This window comes from Haliaeetus leucocephalus, unplaced genomic scaffold (assembly GCF_000737465.1).
Source record: "Haliaeetus leucocephalus isolate CR32 unplaced genomic scaffold, Haliaeetus_leucocephalus-4.0 Scaffold932, whole genome shotgun sequence".
Taxonomy (NCBI): Eukaryota; Metazoa; Chordata; class Aves; order Accipitriformes; family Accipitridae; genus Haliaeetus; species Haliaeetus leucocephalus.
Window position 1 is genome coordinate 4,835,114 of NW_010973368.1, and position 17,265 is coordinate 4,852,378.

General features: G+C 42.1%; 1 protein-coding gene across 1 annotated transcript in view; it reads right to left on the reverse strand.

The window, feature by feature from the left end:
- The window catches only part of POMT2 (protein-O-mannosyltransferase 2), a 27,185-nt gene continuing 9,920 nt past the window's right edge, over positions 1 to 17,265 (reverse strand). Inside the window, exons 8-20 of the mRNA XM_010583759.1 lie at positions 17,065 to 17,174; positions 14,915 to 14,981; positions 13,938 to 14,010; positions 11,671 to 11,749; positions 10,729 to 10,880; positions 8,936 to 9,027; positions 7,772 to 7,848; positions 6,520 to 6,591; positions 6,247 to 6,306; positions 5,937 to 6,042; positions 3,922 to 4,062; positions 3,182 to 3,296; positions 1 to 2,596 (exon numbers count right to left, since the gene is read on the reverse strand). Of these exons, the coding sequence (XP_010582061.1) occupies positions 2,491 to 2,596; positions 3,182 to 3,296; positions 3,922 to 4,062; positions 5,937 to 6,042; positions 6,247 to 6,306; positions 6,520 to 6,591; positions 7,772 to 7,848; positions 8,936 to 9,027; positions 10,729 to 10,880; positions 11,671 to 11,749; positions 13,938 to 14,010; positions 14,915 to 14,981; positions 17,065 to 17,174 (1,250 nt within the window). The 3' untranslated portion in view covers positions 1 to 2,490. The remainder of the gene's footprint in view (positions 2,597 to 3,181; positions 3,297 to 3,921; positions 4,063 to 5,936; positions 6,043 to 6,246; positions 6,307 to 6,519; positions 6,592 to 7,771; positions 7,849 to 8,935; positions 9,028 to 10,728; positions 10,881 to 11,670; positions 11,750 to 13,937; positions 14,011 to 14,914; positions 14,982 to 17,064; positions 17,175 to 17,265) is intronic.

Sequence of the window (17,265 nt, forward strand, 5' to 3'; positions counted from 1 at the left end):
GCTGGGATGGGAGCATGACATTTGCACCTTCAGCTGGCCAATCCCCAAACTCAGCTGCCAATCCTCAGCCTAAAAATTATTAGTACTAAAGGATACAGGGACCCTGGCCAAGGAACACACTGGTTCATCTTCCTCAGGCAGCTCCTACAAAGCTGACCTCTTCATAATAGTTGAAGTAACCAAGGTTACCGAGTTGATTTTTGCTTTCCCACAGATTTAATTTGATGAATAAAGAGTGTTAGAAACTGTCATTCCAAAACACTCACAAGTTTCTTAGGTTTTTTTGTTGTTAAGGGCAAGTGTGTGATTGTATGTGCTGGAAAAAACCCTGCACTTTAAATCATGGCTTTTATCAGCTCTTCTGGCAAATCCTCCCCATGGCAATGGGACTACCTTAGGGAAAGCTCATATTCAGGATAGCAAGGTATTAAGCCAATAATCTCACCAAGAGTAGAAGGTGCTGAATCATATTGCTACAAAGGCAACACTGCGCTGCCTGTGTGCCACATTGCCAACAGTTAACAATTTGCAGCTTCTGTCAGATCAAGCAGGATCTGAAGAAGTTTGCAGCCTTCTCCCTCATCCTTCTTGCATTATATCACCTCCACGAACCCCTGGCTCATGCAGGTGGGAGCACTTCCTGCAATAGCAAGTGGAAAAGAATCATCAAACTCAGGAGCTAATTAGTGCAATGACTTCCCACCATGCATTACCAGCAGGTGATTAACTCAAAACCTTTAGAATCAAAAGCATAGGTCCATACCATCTGAGTTAGTGTCTGTAGGAGTCAACTTCTAGAGAGAGATGTGACATACTAAGCCAGAGCCTTAACAATAGCAAGCAGCTGCCTTACTGAACAATGCTATGGATCTCTATTAGAGAGGAATGAAAGCAAGTCTGACTGAAGTCTTAGTCCCCCCCACAGAACAACTATGCTAATGCAGCCCTTCTGTGTTGTAGGAAATACATTAGGATTCAAGGTTTGGCAAGAGAAATGAACGCACGGTTCATGTTTAAAGACAGACACACTCACCTGCTGCTCTCCTTGTAACTGTAATTTTGATGCAAGGCTGAGAAGCAGACCAAGAACTCTGAAATGAAAGGCTTGAGTTCCTTGAAACATACACAAAAGAGTTTGCAAATATTACTTCTTGAGACAGGAACACAGCTGGGGTCATTCATGTGGGATGCTACAAGGTAGCAACCTTGAACTGTGACATGAAATTTAACTTGGGTGAAGAGTACGAGATGGAATGAAAGGAACATTTACAAAAATAGACCTAACACTGGAGAAAGGCACCTGATAAATAGAATTCCGCTTTTTTGGAGGGGGTAGATTCAACATCCAATGGCTCTTGACACTTAACAGACAAAGAATTTTTGCCTGGCCTCACATTTCCTTCAATACAGTAATTTGATGTTCAGCTATCTATGAGAGGGAACTTGCTCAATATTGGAATACAGTGAGCAGATACCGTGGCACTGACAGCCAGTTTTGCAGATGCTACATTCATTAAGATGAAGCCTTCCCCCTAAAAGCACAGGTACTGGCACTGGAATAGCTGGGATCAAAAGATGAATGATAGCTGTCTGTAAAATTTCCAAGCTATCATTTCAGTCTGTAGTACACACCCAAGAAGCTGCTCTTCACAGCATACTGGGGCAGAAAATAAATCACCTGCTATTTCCACTGTAATTTCCTTAGCAGTTTCAGACAGAACTGCAAAGAAGCTACAAAGTGCTGAGCTGGAACAGTCTGGCTCTGAGCACAGGCCTGCTAGGTGATTCTTATCAATTATTAAAGGTGACCAGGAAGCAAGGCAGTATGCAGGGATAAACAATCTCCATCTCCTCTGTCTGCAGAGAGCTTGGGAGACAGGCAAGGCACAGTGGCTCAGGAGATGTCAAGTAGACCCTGTTCAGTCACACTGTAAAAATTCAGGGTCAGAATAAAAAAAATGCAGACAGCCAGGGCAGGGTAGAATGGAGGTCCCCAGATGCCAATATGAAGCTTTCAAAAACCTCACCATAAGAAAGGTTGTTAATCATGATGAAAGTCCTAATGTCTCAGACACTGTCTGGCTCTCAAACTGTAACGGTGTTTAGATTACAGGAAGGAAGACACGTGCATACATGTGAACATGCAACTACACACAGCCTCCAACTTGTACTGGTCTGACTGCTGAAATGCCACTGCTGTTTGACTGATATATGTTGCTCGAAAGAATTGAGATTTAAGCAGCCAGTTGTCCAGGAATATAACCTAAGGATTCAGGACATGAGTCTTTTTAAGAAGACCTTCTCATGGTCATCCTCTGCATCTTCCAATGCAGGCAGTGCAAACAAATGCCAAAGCAACAGGGCTACTATACCCAGAGTTCTCCAGAGAGAACATTTTACAGTCACATGACTCCAAAGCACCAGAATCAGCCTGACATGCAGCAGATCTCGTGCTTCTCATCCGCTGTTCCCAGGCTCCCTTTGCTGGCTCTAGAACTCCCAGGAGTCCATCCACCGGAGCCCTGCCATGGGGCTGCTAGGGTCAGAGGCCATGGGTCCTATCATCCCATAGGACAGAGGATGGAAGAGGTAGAAGCTGTAGAAAGAAACCAATTGCCCATCAGGGACTGCACAGTTTTCTGTCTCAAGAACATTGCAGATTAGTCCATACAGATGTCCTATGAGACCTTTGGTTTTGGGCTGCTCTAAGCTCCACTGGGGACCTTCTAATCTCTGCTGAACACAATATATACATAGCACACAGTTTTATCACAGGTGGTATTTTCTCTTAGAAAGCAACAGCTTTGGAGAAAAGCCAGCTGAGAAAATGTACAGCAATGAAGAATTTGCCTGTATTTGAGGGATCTAGCACCTTCTAGCATGGGGACTAAAATCAGAAACCACTGAACTGCAGGTTTGGAGGAGAATAGTGCTGACACTGAGTGCTGGGATAAAAGAAAGATTCCCTGCAATGGAAAAATGTTTTATAATGCATTACTGGGACATAGATGCTGAATCTAATCAAATGTGAGGGTTTAGGATTGGGCTTGATGATGTCTGACAAGTTCAGCAGAGAAAAGAGAGGCAGAAGCAAAGGCTAAGGATAATTAACAGGCAGTAAGGTTTCCATTGAGACAGTGACTGTCACACATTCAGGAAAAGTTCAGCTTTCAGCACTCACCTGTACATGATGAGCAGAACCAGTGCCAGGAACCCCCCTCCATATACTTTTCTAGCTATAGTGCTGGGTGACAAGAACGCAGCACAGAACTTCAGTAGTGTGTCCCAGGTGATTCCTAGGAGAAGGACAAGGTAAAAGTCAGGAGCAATGTAGAGGTGAAAGAACAGAGCTGCTATTTTCAGCCATAGCCTGGGCTGACAAAGCTCTGTTAACACCAGAAGACCTTGTCAATTTTAAAATTCATTTACGTTGGTAACCTTCAGAACTATCAGGATTGTTTTGTACCAGCAGAAGGTTCTTTTTTCTGACCTTTCCATTTGAATAAATGCAAGAGAAATCTGGGCCCCAGATGCTAACTAAGCTGGTACAAAATCACAGGAAAAACTACCAAGACTGAATTATAAACAGACATGACAGAAAAGTGGGGGCAGCAAACAAAGGGAAGTAACTTGTGTAAAAGCATATATAAGAACAGCAAAGCAGCAGAGAATAGGAATCATATCTCTAAATTTAAATGCTCTAAGCACTAGACATGACTGCCTCTTCAGGGTGGTAACAAAAAAAGACAATTTGGCACTGCAAGCTGGTTTGTGAAAAACATTTTGAATTTGTCAATGTTTTCAAGCACTTTGCACAAGCAAGCAGAAAATCTATAAAAAAATATTTAGTCTGAAAACATTCCATTTAACAGAATTTCACCGGTTTCCCTGCCTTGTCTTCTCTCAGACTCTAGTATTTACCTGTCAACATGCTGGAAAAAAGCATGGCAGGAAAGTAGTGGTGAAAGTAGAGAACTCGTCCCATCATAAAAAAAGGGAGGTAATGAAGGAGCCAGCCCAGCGTGATCTGCCCTCCACCACGTAGCACGACTCTGGACAGTTCTGGAACACAAATAAACAGACTTCAGCAGAGGAAAAACTCACCCACCATTCCTATTTGCAAACCTTATCACATTAAGTAAACTCAACAGGAATGATCTTTGCAGGAAGTCATGTACTGGTCTGAAATTGCTCCAAGCATCTGCAACAGCCTAGCTGCATTCTTTATAAACATACAAACACTTTTCAGGAGAACAGTTATCAGAAAAGATATACAAAGACATAAGTCTCAAGGGACTGGCAGGAGGTTGACCATGCTCTATGTTAACACCAAACTTACAGTTTCTCAGGACATACATCAGACTAATGAGGCCATTCCAGTTTCTGATGGTTTTTATTCTCTCTGTAGCAGACTACAAGCCATCCACATGATCACTTTGCCAGCCTTTCCTGGAAAGAAATGTTGCCTAGCTTTCAGAGCCAGGGGAAGGGACTGAGAGCTCTGGTGTCCGCATGCAGTTTAGCCAATAACTTATTATGTAATTGAATAGTTTCACATCACATTTTAGAATTCACTTCCCACAAAGGGATCTACAAAATGAAGCAACCATTGATGTAAACTGGAATGGTCAAAGTATGACTTATTAGGGTTTGTGAAAAGCTCTATAACCTTGGCATTGGACATAATAAAGGACCATTGCATCTCTTGCATTTGTCATTTGCTTTGCATAAATATTGGGAAACATTTCTCATTTCAAAATGCCATGCATACTACAGAGCACATGCAGAGCTTGAGAGCAGGGCATTAATCCAACTGGTCTGTCTCCCTTACAGCCAATACAGGTAGCACCTTGCAGTGTTTTTGTTGAAGATCTGTTCTGTTCACTAGTAAACTATTTGAGATATGAAGCTCCCACTCTTTTTCTTGTAGACATTACTTGATAACTGAAGCTCAGTGGTTTCCCACTCTTGGCACACAAAGTCCTGCCATCCATACAATTTTAAGGTGCCTGCAAAAGGCATTTATGAAAAGGAAGCCTATTATCAGTAACATGTGTGGGATAAGTATCTCTACTAGAAAAAACACTTGGAAGCCTGCTAAGCAGAACAAGCTAAAAAACCATGGGACCAGTAGACCTCTGCAACAGGAAGGTTTCCCTGACACAGGTTTTGTCACCTTCTCCTACTGATATGTCCAGATCAATTATAGTCTTTCCAACAGATATACATCTGGTCATTTGTGAGCTGCAGTAATCAATGTAACTGAGAGCAACTGTGGCCAGCATCTTGGCTCTTCAGCAGTTCATATGCAACTCCCATGGTAGGCTGGGTGAGCACCTGCAAAGCAGAGCTGGCATGAGAGCTACTGACTAATCCATGCCCTTGTCTCCTGCCAGAAAACAAGGCAGAAAAGCCTACTGAGACTCATCTTTGGATCACCTTAAGATGCCAGCTTATACACAGAGCAGCTCTGAAATCTCCAGCAAAGGAGCATAAGACTTTTGAGGAGCCACTGATCACATCTTCTGCCTGTGAGTCACTTCCAGAGCTCTTCTCTTTGGCTAAGTAGGTGTCTCAGGGCCCTTGCTGACTTCAGAATTTCTGATGAAGCCTTAAAGGCTCATCAGGAATGGTCTGCCATGCAAAAAGCAAGATTTGTTCACAAAAGTGATTATTTCCAGTACGGAACCCTTTGTTAACAGTCACATCGTTCAGTGCTACACTTTCAAAGCACTATATAGCTTAGTGTTTTATACATACAGCTGCCTTGAGCATATTTTGTTCAATCCCCAAGGTTTCAATGCAATGTAAAAAAAGATTTTTTTTTTTTTTTTTTTTTAAATACAGGAGTCCCAAGATGAGCTTTCCTTATCAGGAAACCAGGATGTTATAATAGAGATTCTATAGCGCAGGCAGGATAGGAAGACTGACCTCACCTTTCAGTTCAGATGTCAGTTGGACACCTCTCTTCAGGGCCACTGCAGTGGAAACTGTTATCAGAAGATATAACCCAATAGTGACCAGATTTAGCCACCAAATCACCTACATAGGAGAAAAAGAAAGATTTGGGACTTTAGGCATGTGAGAGGAAATGAAAAGCTACATGCAAGCTTAAGAGTACAATGAGAGAGACAGTCTAAAAGGAGGAGGAGGAGGAGGAGGAAGAGCATTATTATCACTGGCAGAGACAAGACTAAGCTAAAATTTGCTAAAGACATTGGCCTGGAACCTCCCACTCCGACTTACCGGGTTTCCCAGCAAATAAACTCGATAATCGGTCTCATTGACACCAGAAAAACGCAGGCCCTGAGGAAACAGAGCAGAAGGGAGTAAATGGGTTTCCGTCAGTCCAGTTTGTATTTTGCACAGTGTCAAAGGTGAGACAAATTCCCATCCATGCAGCTCAGGTGCTACAAAACAAAGCTGACAACATCTTCAGTGCCATTAAGAGGTGCTATGCTTCAAGAAGCACAGCAAAAGCACTTGAAAACAGGAAGTAAGGTGGATTGATCAATATACCTGGTAGTTGATGGGCCAGTGCCAAGGTTTGGATGTAACTTCATTGTCCTTTGGTTTGAGGCCGCTGTTTCCCTACATATAAGTCAAGATAAAATTTAAATGAGCAGGCAGTTATGCTGCAAAGCCTGCCCAGAAATGTCTGGGTACACAAACATACATGAATACTCTTCCTGAGTAAAGCTGTTTTCTGACTACATAAGCACATCATCTTCTGGAGATGGCCACAATGAGGACAATGGATGTTTTAATATTACTGTACAAGTGAAAATGTTCTTTGGGTACCATTAGAGGCAGCATTCTCTCATTTCTCTTCTCCACCTTTTCTGTCAATGAGGACACATGTTGCATAAGCAAGACCTTTGTTCATTAAGAGACTAATCTGATAGGTTTCCCTCCACTCTGAAAAAAAGCCTCAGAAAGATTATTTCCATGGAAACTCACACAGGTACTTCCTTACCTGAGACAGCACTATCACTGGTTGCCATGGAAATGCTTAGCATTAACAATGATTTGCTTGACTACCTTCTTTCTCTTAAGAATCTAAGAAGAGCTTTACAAACAGTAGCAAATAAAACCTTAGACTCTTTCTCAAAATAGTAACTTCTCATTCTTCAGACAAAGGGTTGAGGAGCTGGAAGCAGAAGGGCTGTGGCCAAGAGCACAAAGAACAATCATGGGGAAAGACCACAAGAGCAGTCCATCTTGAAAATATTAAATCCAGCTTTTTTTTTTTTTTTTTTTTATATTCAGGGAGAAATAGGGAAGAGGAAAGCAGAAAACAGCACCTCAATGAATTAAAAAAAAAAAAAAAAATTAGAAGTTTTCCATTTTCAATCCAAACATTTGCTGTTCTCCTAAGTGCCTGTTTAGCTAATTTTCCCAACTCTGACCACAGTTATTGTGCTGCCTCACAAATACTAATTTAACTTTAAAACTTTCCAGCAGGGTAGGGAAAATTTCCAACTCTCCTTTCCAGAACCAGATTTCAGTAGTGGAAGGATTACGTAACTAGGCTGTAGCTAGATCACACCAACAGCAGAGCCAGGCACCAAGCCCAAGGCTTCCAAACCTTTCGAAGATTTAGCTGCAAGACCACCCCTTTTTCTAAGTATAAATTCAAGTAGGTTGCTGGGGCATGTAAATTCTGCCCTAGCTTGCAGCCATCACCCAGATTATCTCAGAAGATGCTGTTTCTTTTTGATGCAAGAGAAAGGAGGAAGAAAGTTATAATCTAGAATTAATGATATCCTACCCGGATCATAACTATGTGGGATTCTAGCAGAATTTCTGCAAAAGAGGGCTTCAAGACATCCAGGCTGATATTGGGCACTTTAGAAAAAGAGAGAAAAATAGATTAGAAGTCTGTATGGTTTACTTTTATTTGCCTCATTCATAATAAACTAAACTCTCTCCTCCTGTGACAAATCTGCTTCTAGCACCTCTTTTAAATTTCCTACGCAATTAATTCATATTCTAAACACAGAGGCTTGCAGTCAAAAGTATCCCCCAGTGAATTTCACAACTGATGTACTGATTTCCTCCTTTACTTCCAGGAGCAAGAGAAATAGACAAAAGCCCATGAAATAAACAGATTTGTATTTCTAGCTGAAATTAGAGACATATTGTTCATAGGCTGCTGTTTATCTGTAAATGAGCCATGAGTGTGGGAATGTAAAATGCATTACAACAGACAAGGAAACTCTATCAAGTCAACAGCCCAGGATTTCTCTCCTTTGGTTTGCATACAGTCGCTCTGAAAGGATGAACACTAGGTTTTTTTAATAACTCAGAACTCAGCCCAAGTCATCTGCAATTCATGGGATGAAAATTATATCGAATAATTCAGGCCAAATGAGGCTGTAACACATATCTAACTCCTGGATGAGGCTGCAAGGCCCATCTGTCATTACTGGCAAACTTAGTTCTCTATCACACTTCTATTCATTTCTTGATGGTACTGCAAAGTCATGATTTAGCATGCCCCTGGTAAGAGAAGGGAAAAAAATACACCAGAACAGGGTGGATCCTAACTTTTAAAAAAATCATTGAAGTATATACAACATACTCGTATCGATGACAGTAATTCCCAATTAAACCAATGATGTCAAAAATAACAGCCTGTACTGGAGTGCCTATAAAACTTCACACTTTTGTTACCCATGAAGATCTCAAAATCCTTAAAGTCTTTATACTTCCACTACACTTGAAGCATTATCACCAACTTAAAGTACAAACAGTGAAGTAGAAAAAGGCTATACGTCTCTGAACAACTGGCCCAAGTTCAGCAAAGTTGTGCTTGAGTTGGGAAAGAACACACAAATTCCAAACACTGAATTCTTGCCATCTGATAGCTCACCCCTTCCTTTAACAGCAAGCCGAGATGCACTCTCAAAGGAAAAGGAAATAAATGACTTACACTTAGGGTTAATATGATCTTCAAAGTTCCAGAGGGAATTGGGAGTCTCCTTCAGGTATGGTGTGCAGGTGACTTCCACTTGTTCCCAACCCCTGAGGAACAGCAGAACAGTTAGCCACCACCCCACAAAAGATGACTCAGTACTTTCAGTTCATGTCTGATTTTTTCCCCATTTAGCTTTATACTTTCTCATAAGACTTACTATACCACCCAACCCCAGCAGCTGCATACTTACATACTCTTACATGCTCTAAGCACCACATAGAAACCAAAAGAGATTTGCAAGACAGCCAACATCAACATTCTACTGAATATTTGAACCACATTTCTAACTTTGGGCATCTAAACTAAAAAAAACCTAGGTCCATACACAAGCAGTGGGATTTTTGAAGATGATGCACATCAACAACTAAAGACTACTTCAAGTCAATCCTTACAGTCTCTCCAGAAGAAAATCACCATCGTTAAATTAAGTCAATCTATGCCTACAGCAACTGCATTACAGAAACAAAAGAATTACTTTAGAGGATGCCACCAACTGTTCATTTAGTCTTTCACCCTACTTCTAGCAGGTCACATCAAACACTTTGGGAGAAAGTGCATCAGACCCTGCAGTAATGTGACAGATTAATAAGGAATTTTCTACCAATCACCACTTAGCAGACTTAACTCCACTAATTAATTAATTCCATTAATTAATCAACACTTAATTCTCGGAAGGACAGTGATTACTCACCTTTAAATTCCTTAAAAAAAAAAAAATCCAATATACTCTAACCATCCTTATTTGCAGTTAACAAGTATTTTTCCTCTCAGCTCTCAATGCCATCAATATTTTGTGGCAGTAACTTCATTCACAGGGTAAGTTTGTGTTGGGGGGGCAGGGAAAATAGCCCCTTTCTTGAATGCTGTTGACAGAGGCGGTGATTTGTTTTTTTTAAAACCAATCATATTATTTACCCATGAGCCCAGTTTTATTGGTAAAGTCTAACTGGCACTTGCACTCCTGAGCAGGCAGTCACCAGAGGTATCTGCCTGCACTCACTATGATTCAGCATCCACAGGATTCCTTAGAAGCCCTTTTTACCATAACACAGTGAAGGGAAACCTAAGCTAGCAGTAACGGAGGCTGCTCTGGAAACAAAAGCAACATGAGTGCACAGCCTGCTGCTTCAGGATCCATGTTAGCATCCCACACAGTACAGCTTTGTAGATACAGCTTTGTGGCATTAGTCTGGATGTCACCTCATTTTAATGATGAAGATATATAATTCAAGGACATATTAAATCACAACCCCTGCTAATAGCAGCTTGTTACTGTTGCCTTCTCTTCAGACACTGCATGCAAAAATGGCAGAAGGTCTTCCAACCACAAAATAAATTAATGAAATAAAAATAAATTTGGAGGATTATGGTAAGGAACAGCATGAACTGCCCCAGTTTCTAGCAATTTTTGTGAACCCCAAGAATAAAATGGGCCTTGAAGAACACGTCTGTCATCGCTTCCTGGACTTACCAGATGACAAAAATCTACGCCCATGCCACTCCTGGATCTCTTAGTAAGGGATATTATTTTTCAGAGCTGTATACCTTCACTGTAACAGGCTGCATAACCCTAACCCAGATCTTCCCCTCTGGTTATATTTTTAGTACCTGCTAGTTACTTTTTTATTCTTTTAAAGATAAATAAATGGAAGAAATGTGGTTATTGCTTAGTTTAAAAGTACCATTGCACAAAGAAACATGTCAGCTCAAGGTTGTGCAAGGGTGGAGGGGGATTACAAGCTATTTACCATTTTGGCAGCGTCTTTCCAGAAGAGCCCAATATACACCCTGTGGCCACATGGGTTAGCCGGACCTGACTCCGTAGGACTTTGATGAGCTTCCCAGTCTTTCTGCCCACCACTTCAATCCGCCAGAAATCATTGGAGTCTCCTGTTCCATTCTATCATGAAAACATACCATAGGACTAGAAAAAGACACCACCACACACACAAACAACCCAAACAAAAACAACAAACAAACAAGAAAACACCAAACCAAAAAAACTAGAAGACATACAGGATTGAAGCACTGCAGATAGGAACTTCTGAAACTCTAATGGTGGCAAAGCAAAACAAAGGAACCCGGGCTACTCTCGTTCAGACTTCACACAAGAGATTCCCCATCAGGAAGAGATGATTCTAGACATGAGCAACTACTCAAATACATTTTTATCTTGCCAACCTTAAATTTTTTTGCTTCCAATTCATACTTGACTGTGGCTCAGAGTTACTTTTTAAACGTGGGTAACTTGGCTGCTTCACAAAAGGGTTTAGGCAACAGCCCCTTGCGTTTGGAAATTCAGCCCTCAAAGCAGATTTCATTTTAATGATTCAAAATTCTGTCATCGTTCTGTCAAAAAAAGGCACTTGTCTATGTGACAAGGCCAAATACATAAAATAATACTTGTCAGAGCAACTTCAAGGTTGCTCAATTTGGCATTTCTGGAGTTGAATGCTGCCAAACCTAGACTGGCAGTAAAAGCTTAAATTATTTCCTTGTCTGTGTTCACATTAAATAGACCTTAAATATGAGATAAGCTATTTCATACCAGATCAGTTTTTCCTCCAGTATGGTAGATGTACATCTATCACCTTGGCTAACAAACTAAAAAAGCAAGAATAAATCCCCTTGGCATGGTATGAACTCTCCCCAAAAGAAGGAGCTTTTGTTTTATCTTGCCATTCACTTACTATTCCATAGCCAGTGACCTGAAAATGTTTCCTTGTCAGGGGAGCCTCATGCTGGTGACTGTGAAGATTTCTAGAAGTTCTGAAACGAAATTTAAAGTCAGACCTTGTTTTGTTTTTATGTCTCAGTAAATTTGTGATATGAACTTTCGTTTGAGCCATTCAGAGAGCTGCCAGCACTTTGACCACTGAATTCCAGCTAAGGGCAGGGCAGGATGCAGCCTTAACAGCGACGGGGGCCACAGAGAGTAACTGCCACTTCCCACCATGCAACTCTGAGCTTATGCCACACTGGGCAGTGCTGGAAAAGGAGGACGGCATGCAGAAATCCAACCCTCAAGCTACAATCCACCACCTCCAAGCAGAAAAAACATTGTTGGTTTTGGTTTGGGTTTTTGTTGGGTTTGGGTTTTTTTTAAATGAAGAGTAAAGGTGGGACAGTCCTGCTCTTGCAGGAAGCAATATTCTGACCTCTCTTGATTATCAATTTCACTTTTGAGGGGAAAGATTGTACCATTTAGTCAGGCACAGATTTACTGAGGTGGTAATCACTGACCCCCCATCAGCACCAGCTATACACGGTGCAGACAAACAGCCTCCTGCCCCAGCAGGGACTGCTAACTGAGGCAACCAGAAAAACCTAGCCATATCCTGGTCAGTCCTTCATAAAAACACTCAGAAAATGAACCACCCCCACCAACAATACAGCTGCATCCAGCCCAGCCTTATCTGCACAGAAACCGGCTGCCCACACTGCATAAGGTTCATACACAAGGAGATGAGAGCCATCTGCTGGATCTTTGCTGCAGCACTGCAGTTTCACCTCCCATTCTGGAAACCTAGTCAAGACCTAATCAGTGTTGCCTAATCAAGATTTTATCGCCTTCATTATCATATATTTGATAGTAACACCCCAAATTCAATGTTTTGTTTGTTTGTTTGTTTTTTCAAATCTGTGCTGGTTTTGGCTGGAATAGAGTTAATTTTCTTCACAGTAGCTAGTATGGGGCTGTGTTTTGGATTTGTGCTGAAAACAGTGTTGATAATTCAGGGATATTTTCATTTCTGCTGAGCAGTGCTTACACAGCGTCAAGGCCTTTTCTGCCTCTCATCCTACCCCACCAGCAAGGAGGCTGGGGGCGCACAAGAAGTTGGGAGGGGACATAGCCGGGACAGCTGACCCCAAGGGATATTTCAGACCATATGACGTCATGCTCAGCATATAAAGCTGGGGGAAGAAGGAGGAAGGGGGGGGACGTTCAGAGTGATGGCATTTGTCTTCCTAAGCAAGCATAACGTGTGATGGACCCCTGCTTTCCTGGAGATGGCTGAACACCTGCCTGCCAATGGGAAGTGGTGATTGAATTCTTTGTTTTGCTTTGCTTGCGCCCATGGCTTTTGCTTTACCTATTAAAATGTCTTTATCTCAACCCCCGAGTTTTCTCACTTTTACCCTTCTGATTCCCCCCCCATCCCACTGTGGGGCAAGTGGCTGAGCGGCTGCGTGGTGCTTGGTTGCTGGCTGGGGTTAAACCATGACAAAATCTTAAAATCATTTTGGAAAACTATGCAATTATTTGTGAACACGCAATACTGAATACAACATGACATGATTTCCAGGTTCACAAGTTTAGAGCTTCTGTTAAGAAATCAAAGCCATGACAGCACAGAGCACTGTGGCATGGTGACATTAGACTAGATGAAGATTAAATATCAAGTCACTAGGGTTCCCCTGGTTCTTCTCAGGCATGCCCTACAGAGAGGGAAGGCACCAGCTGACATTTTTGTTCAAAGTGTTTCACTGCTGTGATCTCGGTGTTGTTGAGAACTTCAACCGGTGGATACTGCCTATACACATAGGAACAGGACACCTGCAGTACACTGACAAAAAACCCCACACTCTATTTGCCTAGAAAACTCAAAGAGAGCAGGGACAAGCAAAAGAATGAGAGTTTTGAAATTGTTTCTTTGCAGAAGAGTTACCCTTAATATTGCACCTCACACAGCTGAACAAATCCCTCTGCTGCTTAGGTAGGTATTTCTAATGAAGTTGTGTGGTTCTGTTAAAAGTTTCCCATTTAACAGACACCCTTCAAAACAAACCCTAGAAGAAAAACTCCACAAACCCCACACTGGAAATGCAGATATACAGACACCTCTGACACACAACCTGCTTGTGCTGGCCTAACCATGTAGTCTCTAGCAGGACAAATCTCCCACCAGTTCTATTCAATCACACAATCTCTTTGAATCCCATAAATCATCCTTACTCTTTATGTTCCAGACGAATAATATCTCCGTGCCTCACAAACTCCACAGGGCTCGAGGGGGCTGACAGATCTGCTGAAGGAAAGCAAACTAATCACATCAATGCACTGACAAACATCTCAGGCTCTTAGAAAGTTTCTTGGGAATGCTCATGCCTCAAGCAGACAATACAAGGCAAACTAATTTGTGTCGACTCTAAGGCTAGTGTAAACCACTGCTCTAGTTTAAAGATCAGCCCTGAAGGCTACACCAAAGAACATGGCTCCAAGCAGCTCATACTGCTCTTACATAAAGAGGATGCCTGGTCAGGCTAACTGAACACCAAAACTATATATATATTTTTTTATTTCATGAACTATAAAATTACTCTTGCAACACTGATTATAATTTTGTTATATCTAGGTTATTTGCATTTCTTGTTGTTTAGACAGTTCTTCTTAATTTTTATATACACATGCTGCAGGTGAAGAAAGGAAACTCTGCCAGACCAAACATGCCTCAGCTTACATTAGATGATATTCTAAAACAACAGATATATGTACAAACCATAGATCCTCACGTTCAGTACTCTTATCTTGTCCCAAGCAAGCATCCATGCAAATCAGTTGAATACAATGTATCAGAACATACCAGGACTCAACTTCTCCAGGACCCATAGCCACAATAACAGATTCCACAAAATATTAACTGAGTTCAGATTAATTTCCTCTCTTGTTATTTGCAGCCCTACCTAGCTGAAAAGTTGTCAATGCAACCTTCAGCTGAGAAAAGCTTATTTACTTCAGCTGTACAATCTGGAGAAAAACCAGAAACACAGTAGACACAAACAGCATTAATCAACCTGGAGCCAGATTCCCCTTCTTCTTCCTGCTCTCCCACCCATACCCATGAAGGATACTTTGCCCTGGAGGGAACTCACAATATTTAAGTGAAAAACTGAAGCAGCAGTTATAAAAGGCACTTTATTGGTATTTGTTACCTGTATCTGAATCATGTTTCTTTATAATCCAGAGGTTATTTGAATCTTTATGTAAGTAGGCAGTGACCTGAAAGCACAGGATAAATTATTTTACCAAACAAGAAAAAAGCTGGTGATAGCACACACACATTTGCCAGCAAATTGAAGTCCCAAATGAATGCACCAATAACAAAGAAACCCTGGGATGACTTTTATGATAGTGCCTCCTAGAAGGTCAGTTACTGGCCACTCCTTAACCCAGATCACACCTTTTATTCAGTGTATAGCTCATCCACTCAGAAGCACTAAACCTAATGGCAGTTCACAAACATCACGAGGAACAGCCTCCAACTGTACAGTTTAACCTCCTCCCACCCTACTTCAGAGGCTCCTTCTACAACAACAGGATATCCAAACCTTAACTTTTTGAATAATCACTGACCAGTACCAGCACCAGGAGATGGAAACAGCACTGGCTTTACAGACAGGCATCACTGGTAGAGATTTATGACAACAGGTTGCCTGTGACAACCACAATACTTCTGCCAAAAGATCCAGGCAAGGTAAGAAGGATTCAGGGATCAACTGTTAAAGCCGCACATGCTACCCAGCTAATCCTTACTGGCCTGCTCAGCCTCACACAGAGTAACTGCTCCTACTGCTACCATGGGCAGGGAGGCCATCTGGCCCCAAGGTGCTGCTCCCAAGGGCAACCTTCCCGAGCAGCTTGAGGAACTGCACCCACTTTGCTCGCTCTCCTCTTCTGGCAGCAGCAAGCCCTGCTCGGTGGGACCCTTGCCCAGTCCCAGACCTGTGCCTCCCACTCAGGTGGGAGCAGACAGCCCAGTAGGTAGGTGAGAGGCAGAACATACAGGAGTGTCTGAGGGTGGAGAAAAAGGGAGAGCTGGAGGTGGAACCTCATACCTTGAGGTCATGTCATCAGGAGAGGAGGGAAAGGAGGAGGCAGAGAGATCACTACCTCCTTCTTTTCCTCCCTAAATCTCCTCCAAGTTCTAAAATCCTTTCCCCTTTCCACAGCCCCCAAAACCTCCCAGCACCCTACCCTTGTCCTACCTCCAGGACAGGGAGCACAGAGGGGGAAATCTCCACCCTTTCCCACTTACCCTCAAGGAAACTCCCATCAGTGTCCTCTCCAAATCCCCCTTCCCTGCTTTTAGTGTCATAAAGCATGCTCTGTACTTGAATTTTGCCTATCCTTGAGCCAGTTTTGGTATGACATCTTCATCTATGGTAATAAACATCAATGTCACATGAGAGTATTAGGACTTCCAGTTGGGAAGAACAGCAGGAAAAGAAGATTGAGACAAAGTTTTAATTTCTGAAAACTTCTTCCTCACCACAGAGACTGAAAGGAGTTAAAAAACAAACACTTGTTTTTCTCTGGCAACTTTCTTTCAAGGAACTCAGAACAATTTTTAGACAACTGCAAAATACATCCTGGGAAAGCTGCAGAAGCTGCAAAGATTTATGAAGCTGCATGATGATGGACAAAAATAAGAAATTAATTTAATTTTTGTACTACTTAATTAGCCATAGTTACATGATTTCTGATTTTTACTTTGATTTATTACTTAATCATTTAATCAGAAGCCCTTAGTTCAGATACTTTCATTATGGCTAGCTTACAAATGTACAGATATCTAATTTAATGAGCAAAGCCTTACAAATTCTTTGGTGACAGATGAGGAAAGCAAGGCACAGAAGGAGAGTAATCCATGTAAGGTCATAAAGGCCAGTGGCAGGAGTGAAAACAACACACAGCAGTCCTATTCTGTGCTTTTAAAACACAGCAACGAAACCTGTAAGTAATTTGGTTCAAACATAAGTTTTACAGCCTTCCTTGAAGAAACAACAGCACTTTCATTATGGAAGATTATTTTTAAGTCCTCTTGGCTTCCGTCTATAGAGGGTGGTCTTGCTACTACAATGAAGACTTGTTACTCTAAGTCACCCCTCTGATGCAATGTGGCAGGCTCTCTTCAAACATCCTTTTTACTCAGACCTTGAAGCCAAGTGCACAGCTGTGGCACTGAGAGGGTTACAGGTGCTGAGTAAATACATAGCTCTTTTCACAACAGCCCCTAATGCTAAGTGCAATGGGAGTGAGTTGATGATCGTAGTCAGAGGCAGTACTACTGCAGCACACTAACCTGCTGCTGGCGAGCCCCAATGCCCTCCGGGTAGAGGTGCCAGTGGGAGTGAAGGTATCCCCCTGCCATCCGAAGGTTCTTCATTGTGACCACAGACCCATACGCCAAGTCTACACGGGAAGGAAGGAGGATAAAAGGCATAAGGCAGCTCTCCTATAAATATCCTCCCCCCCCCCCCCCCCCCACCCCTCAGGCCGCGCG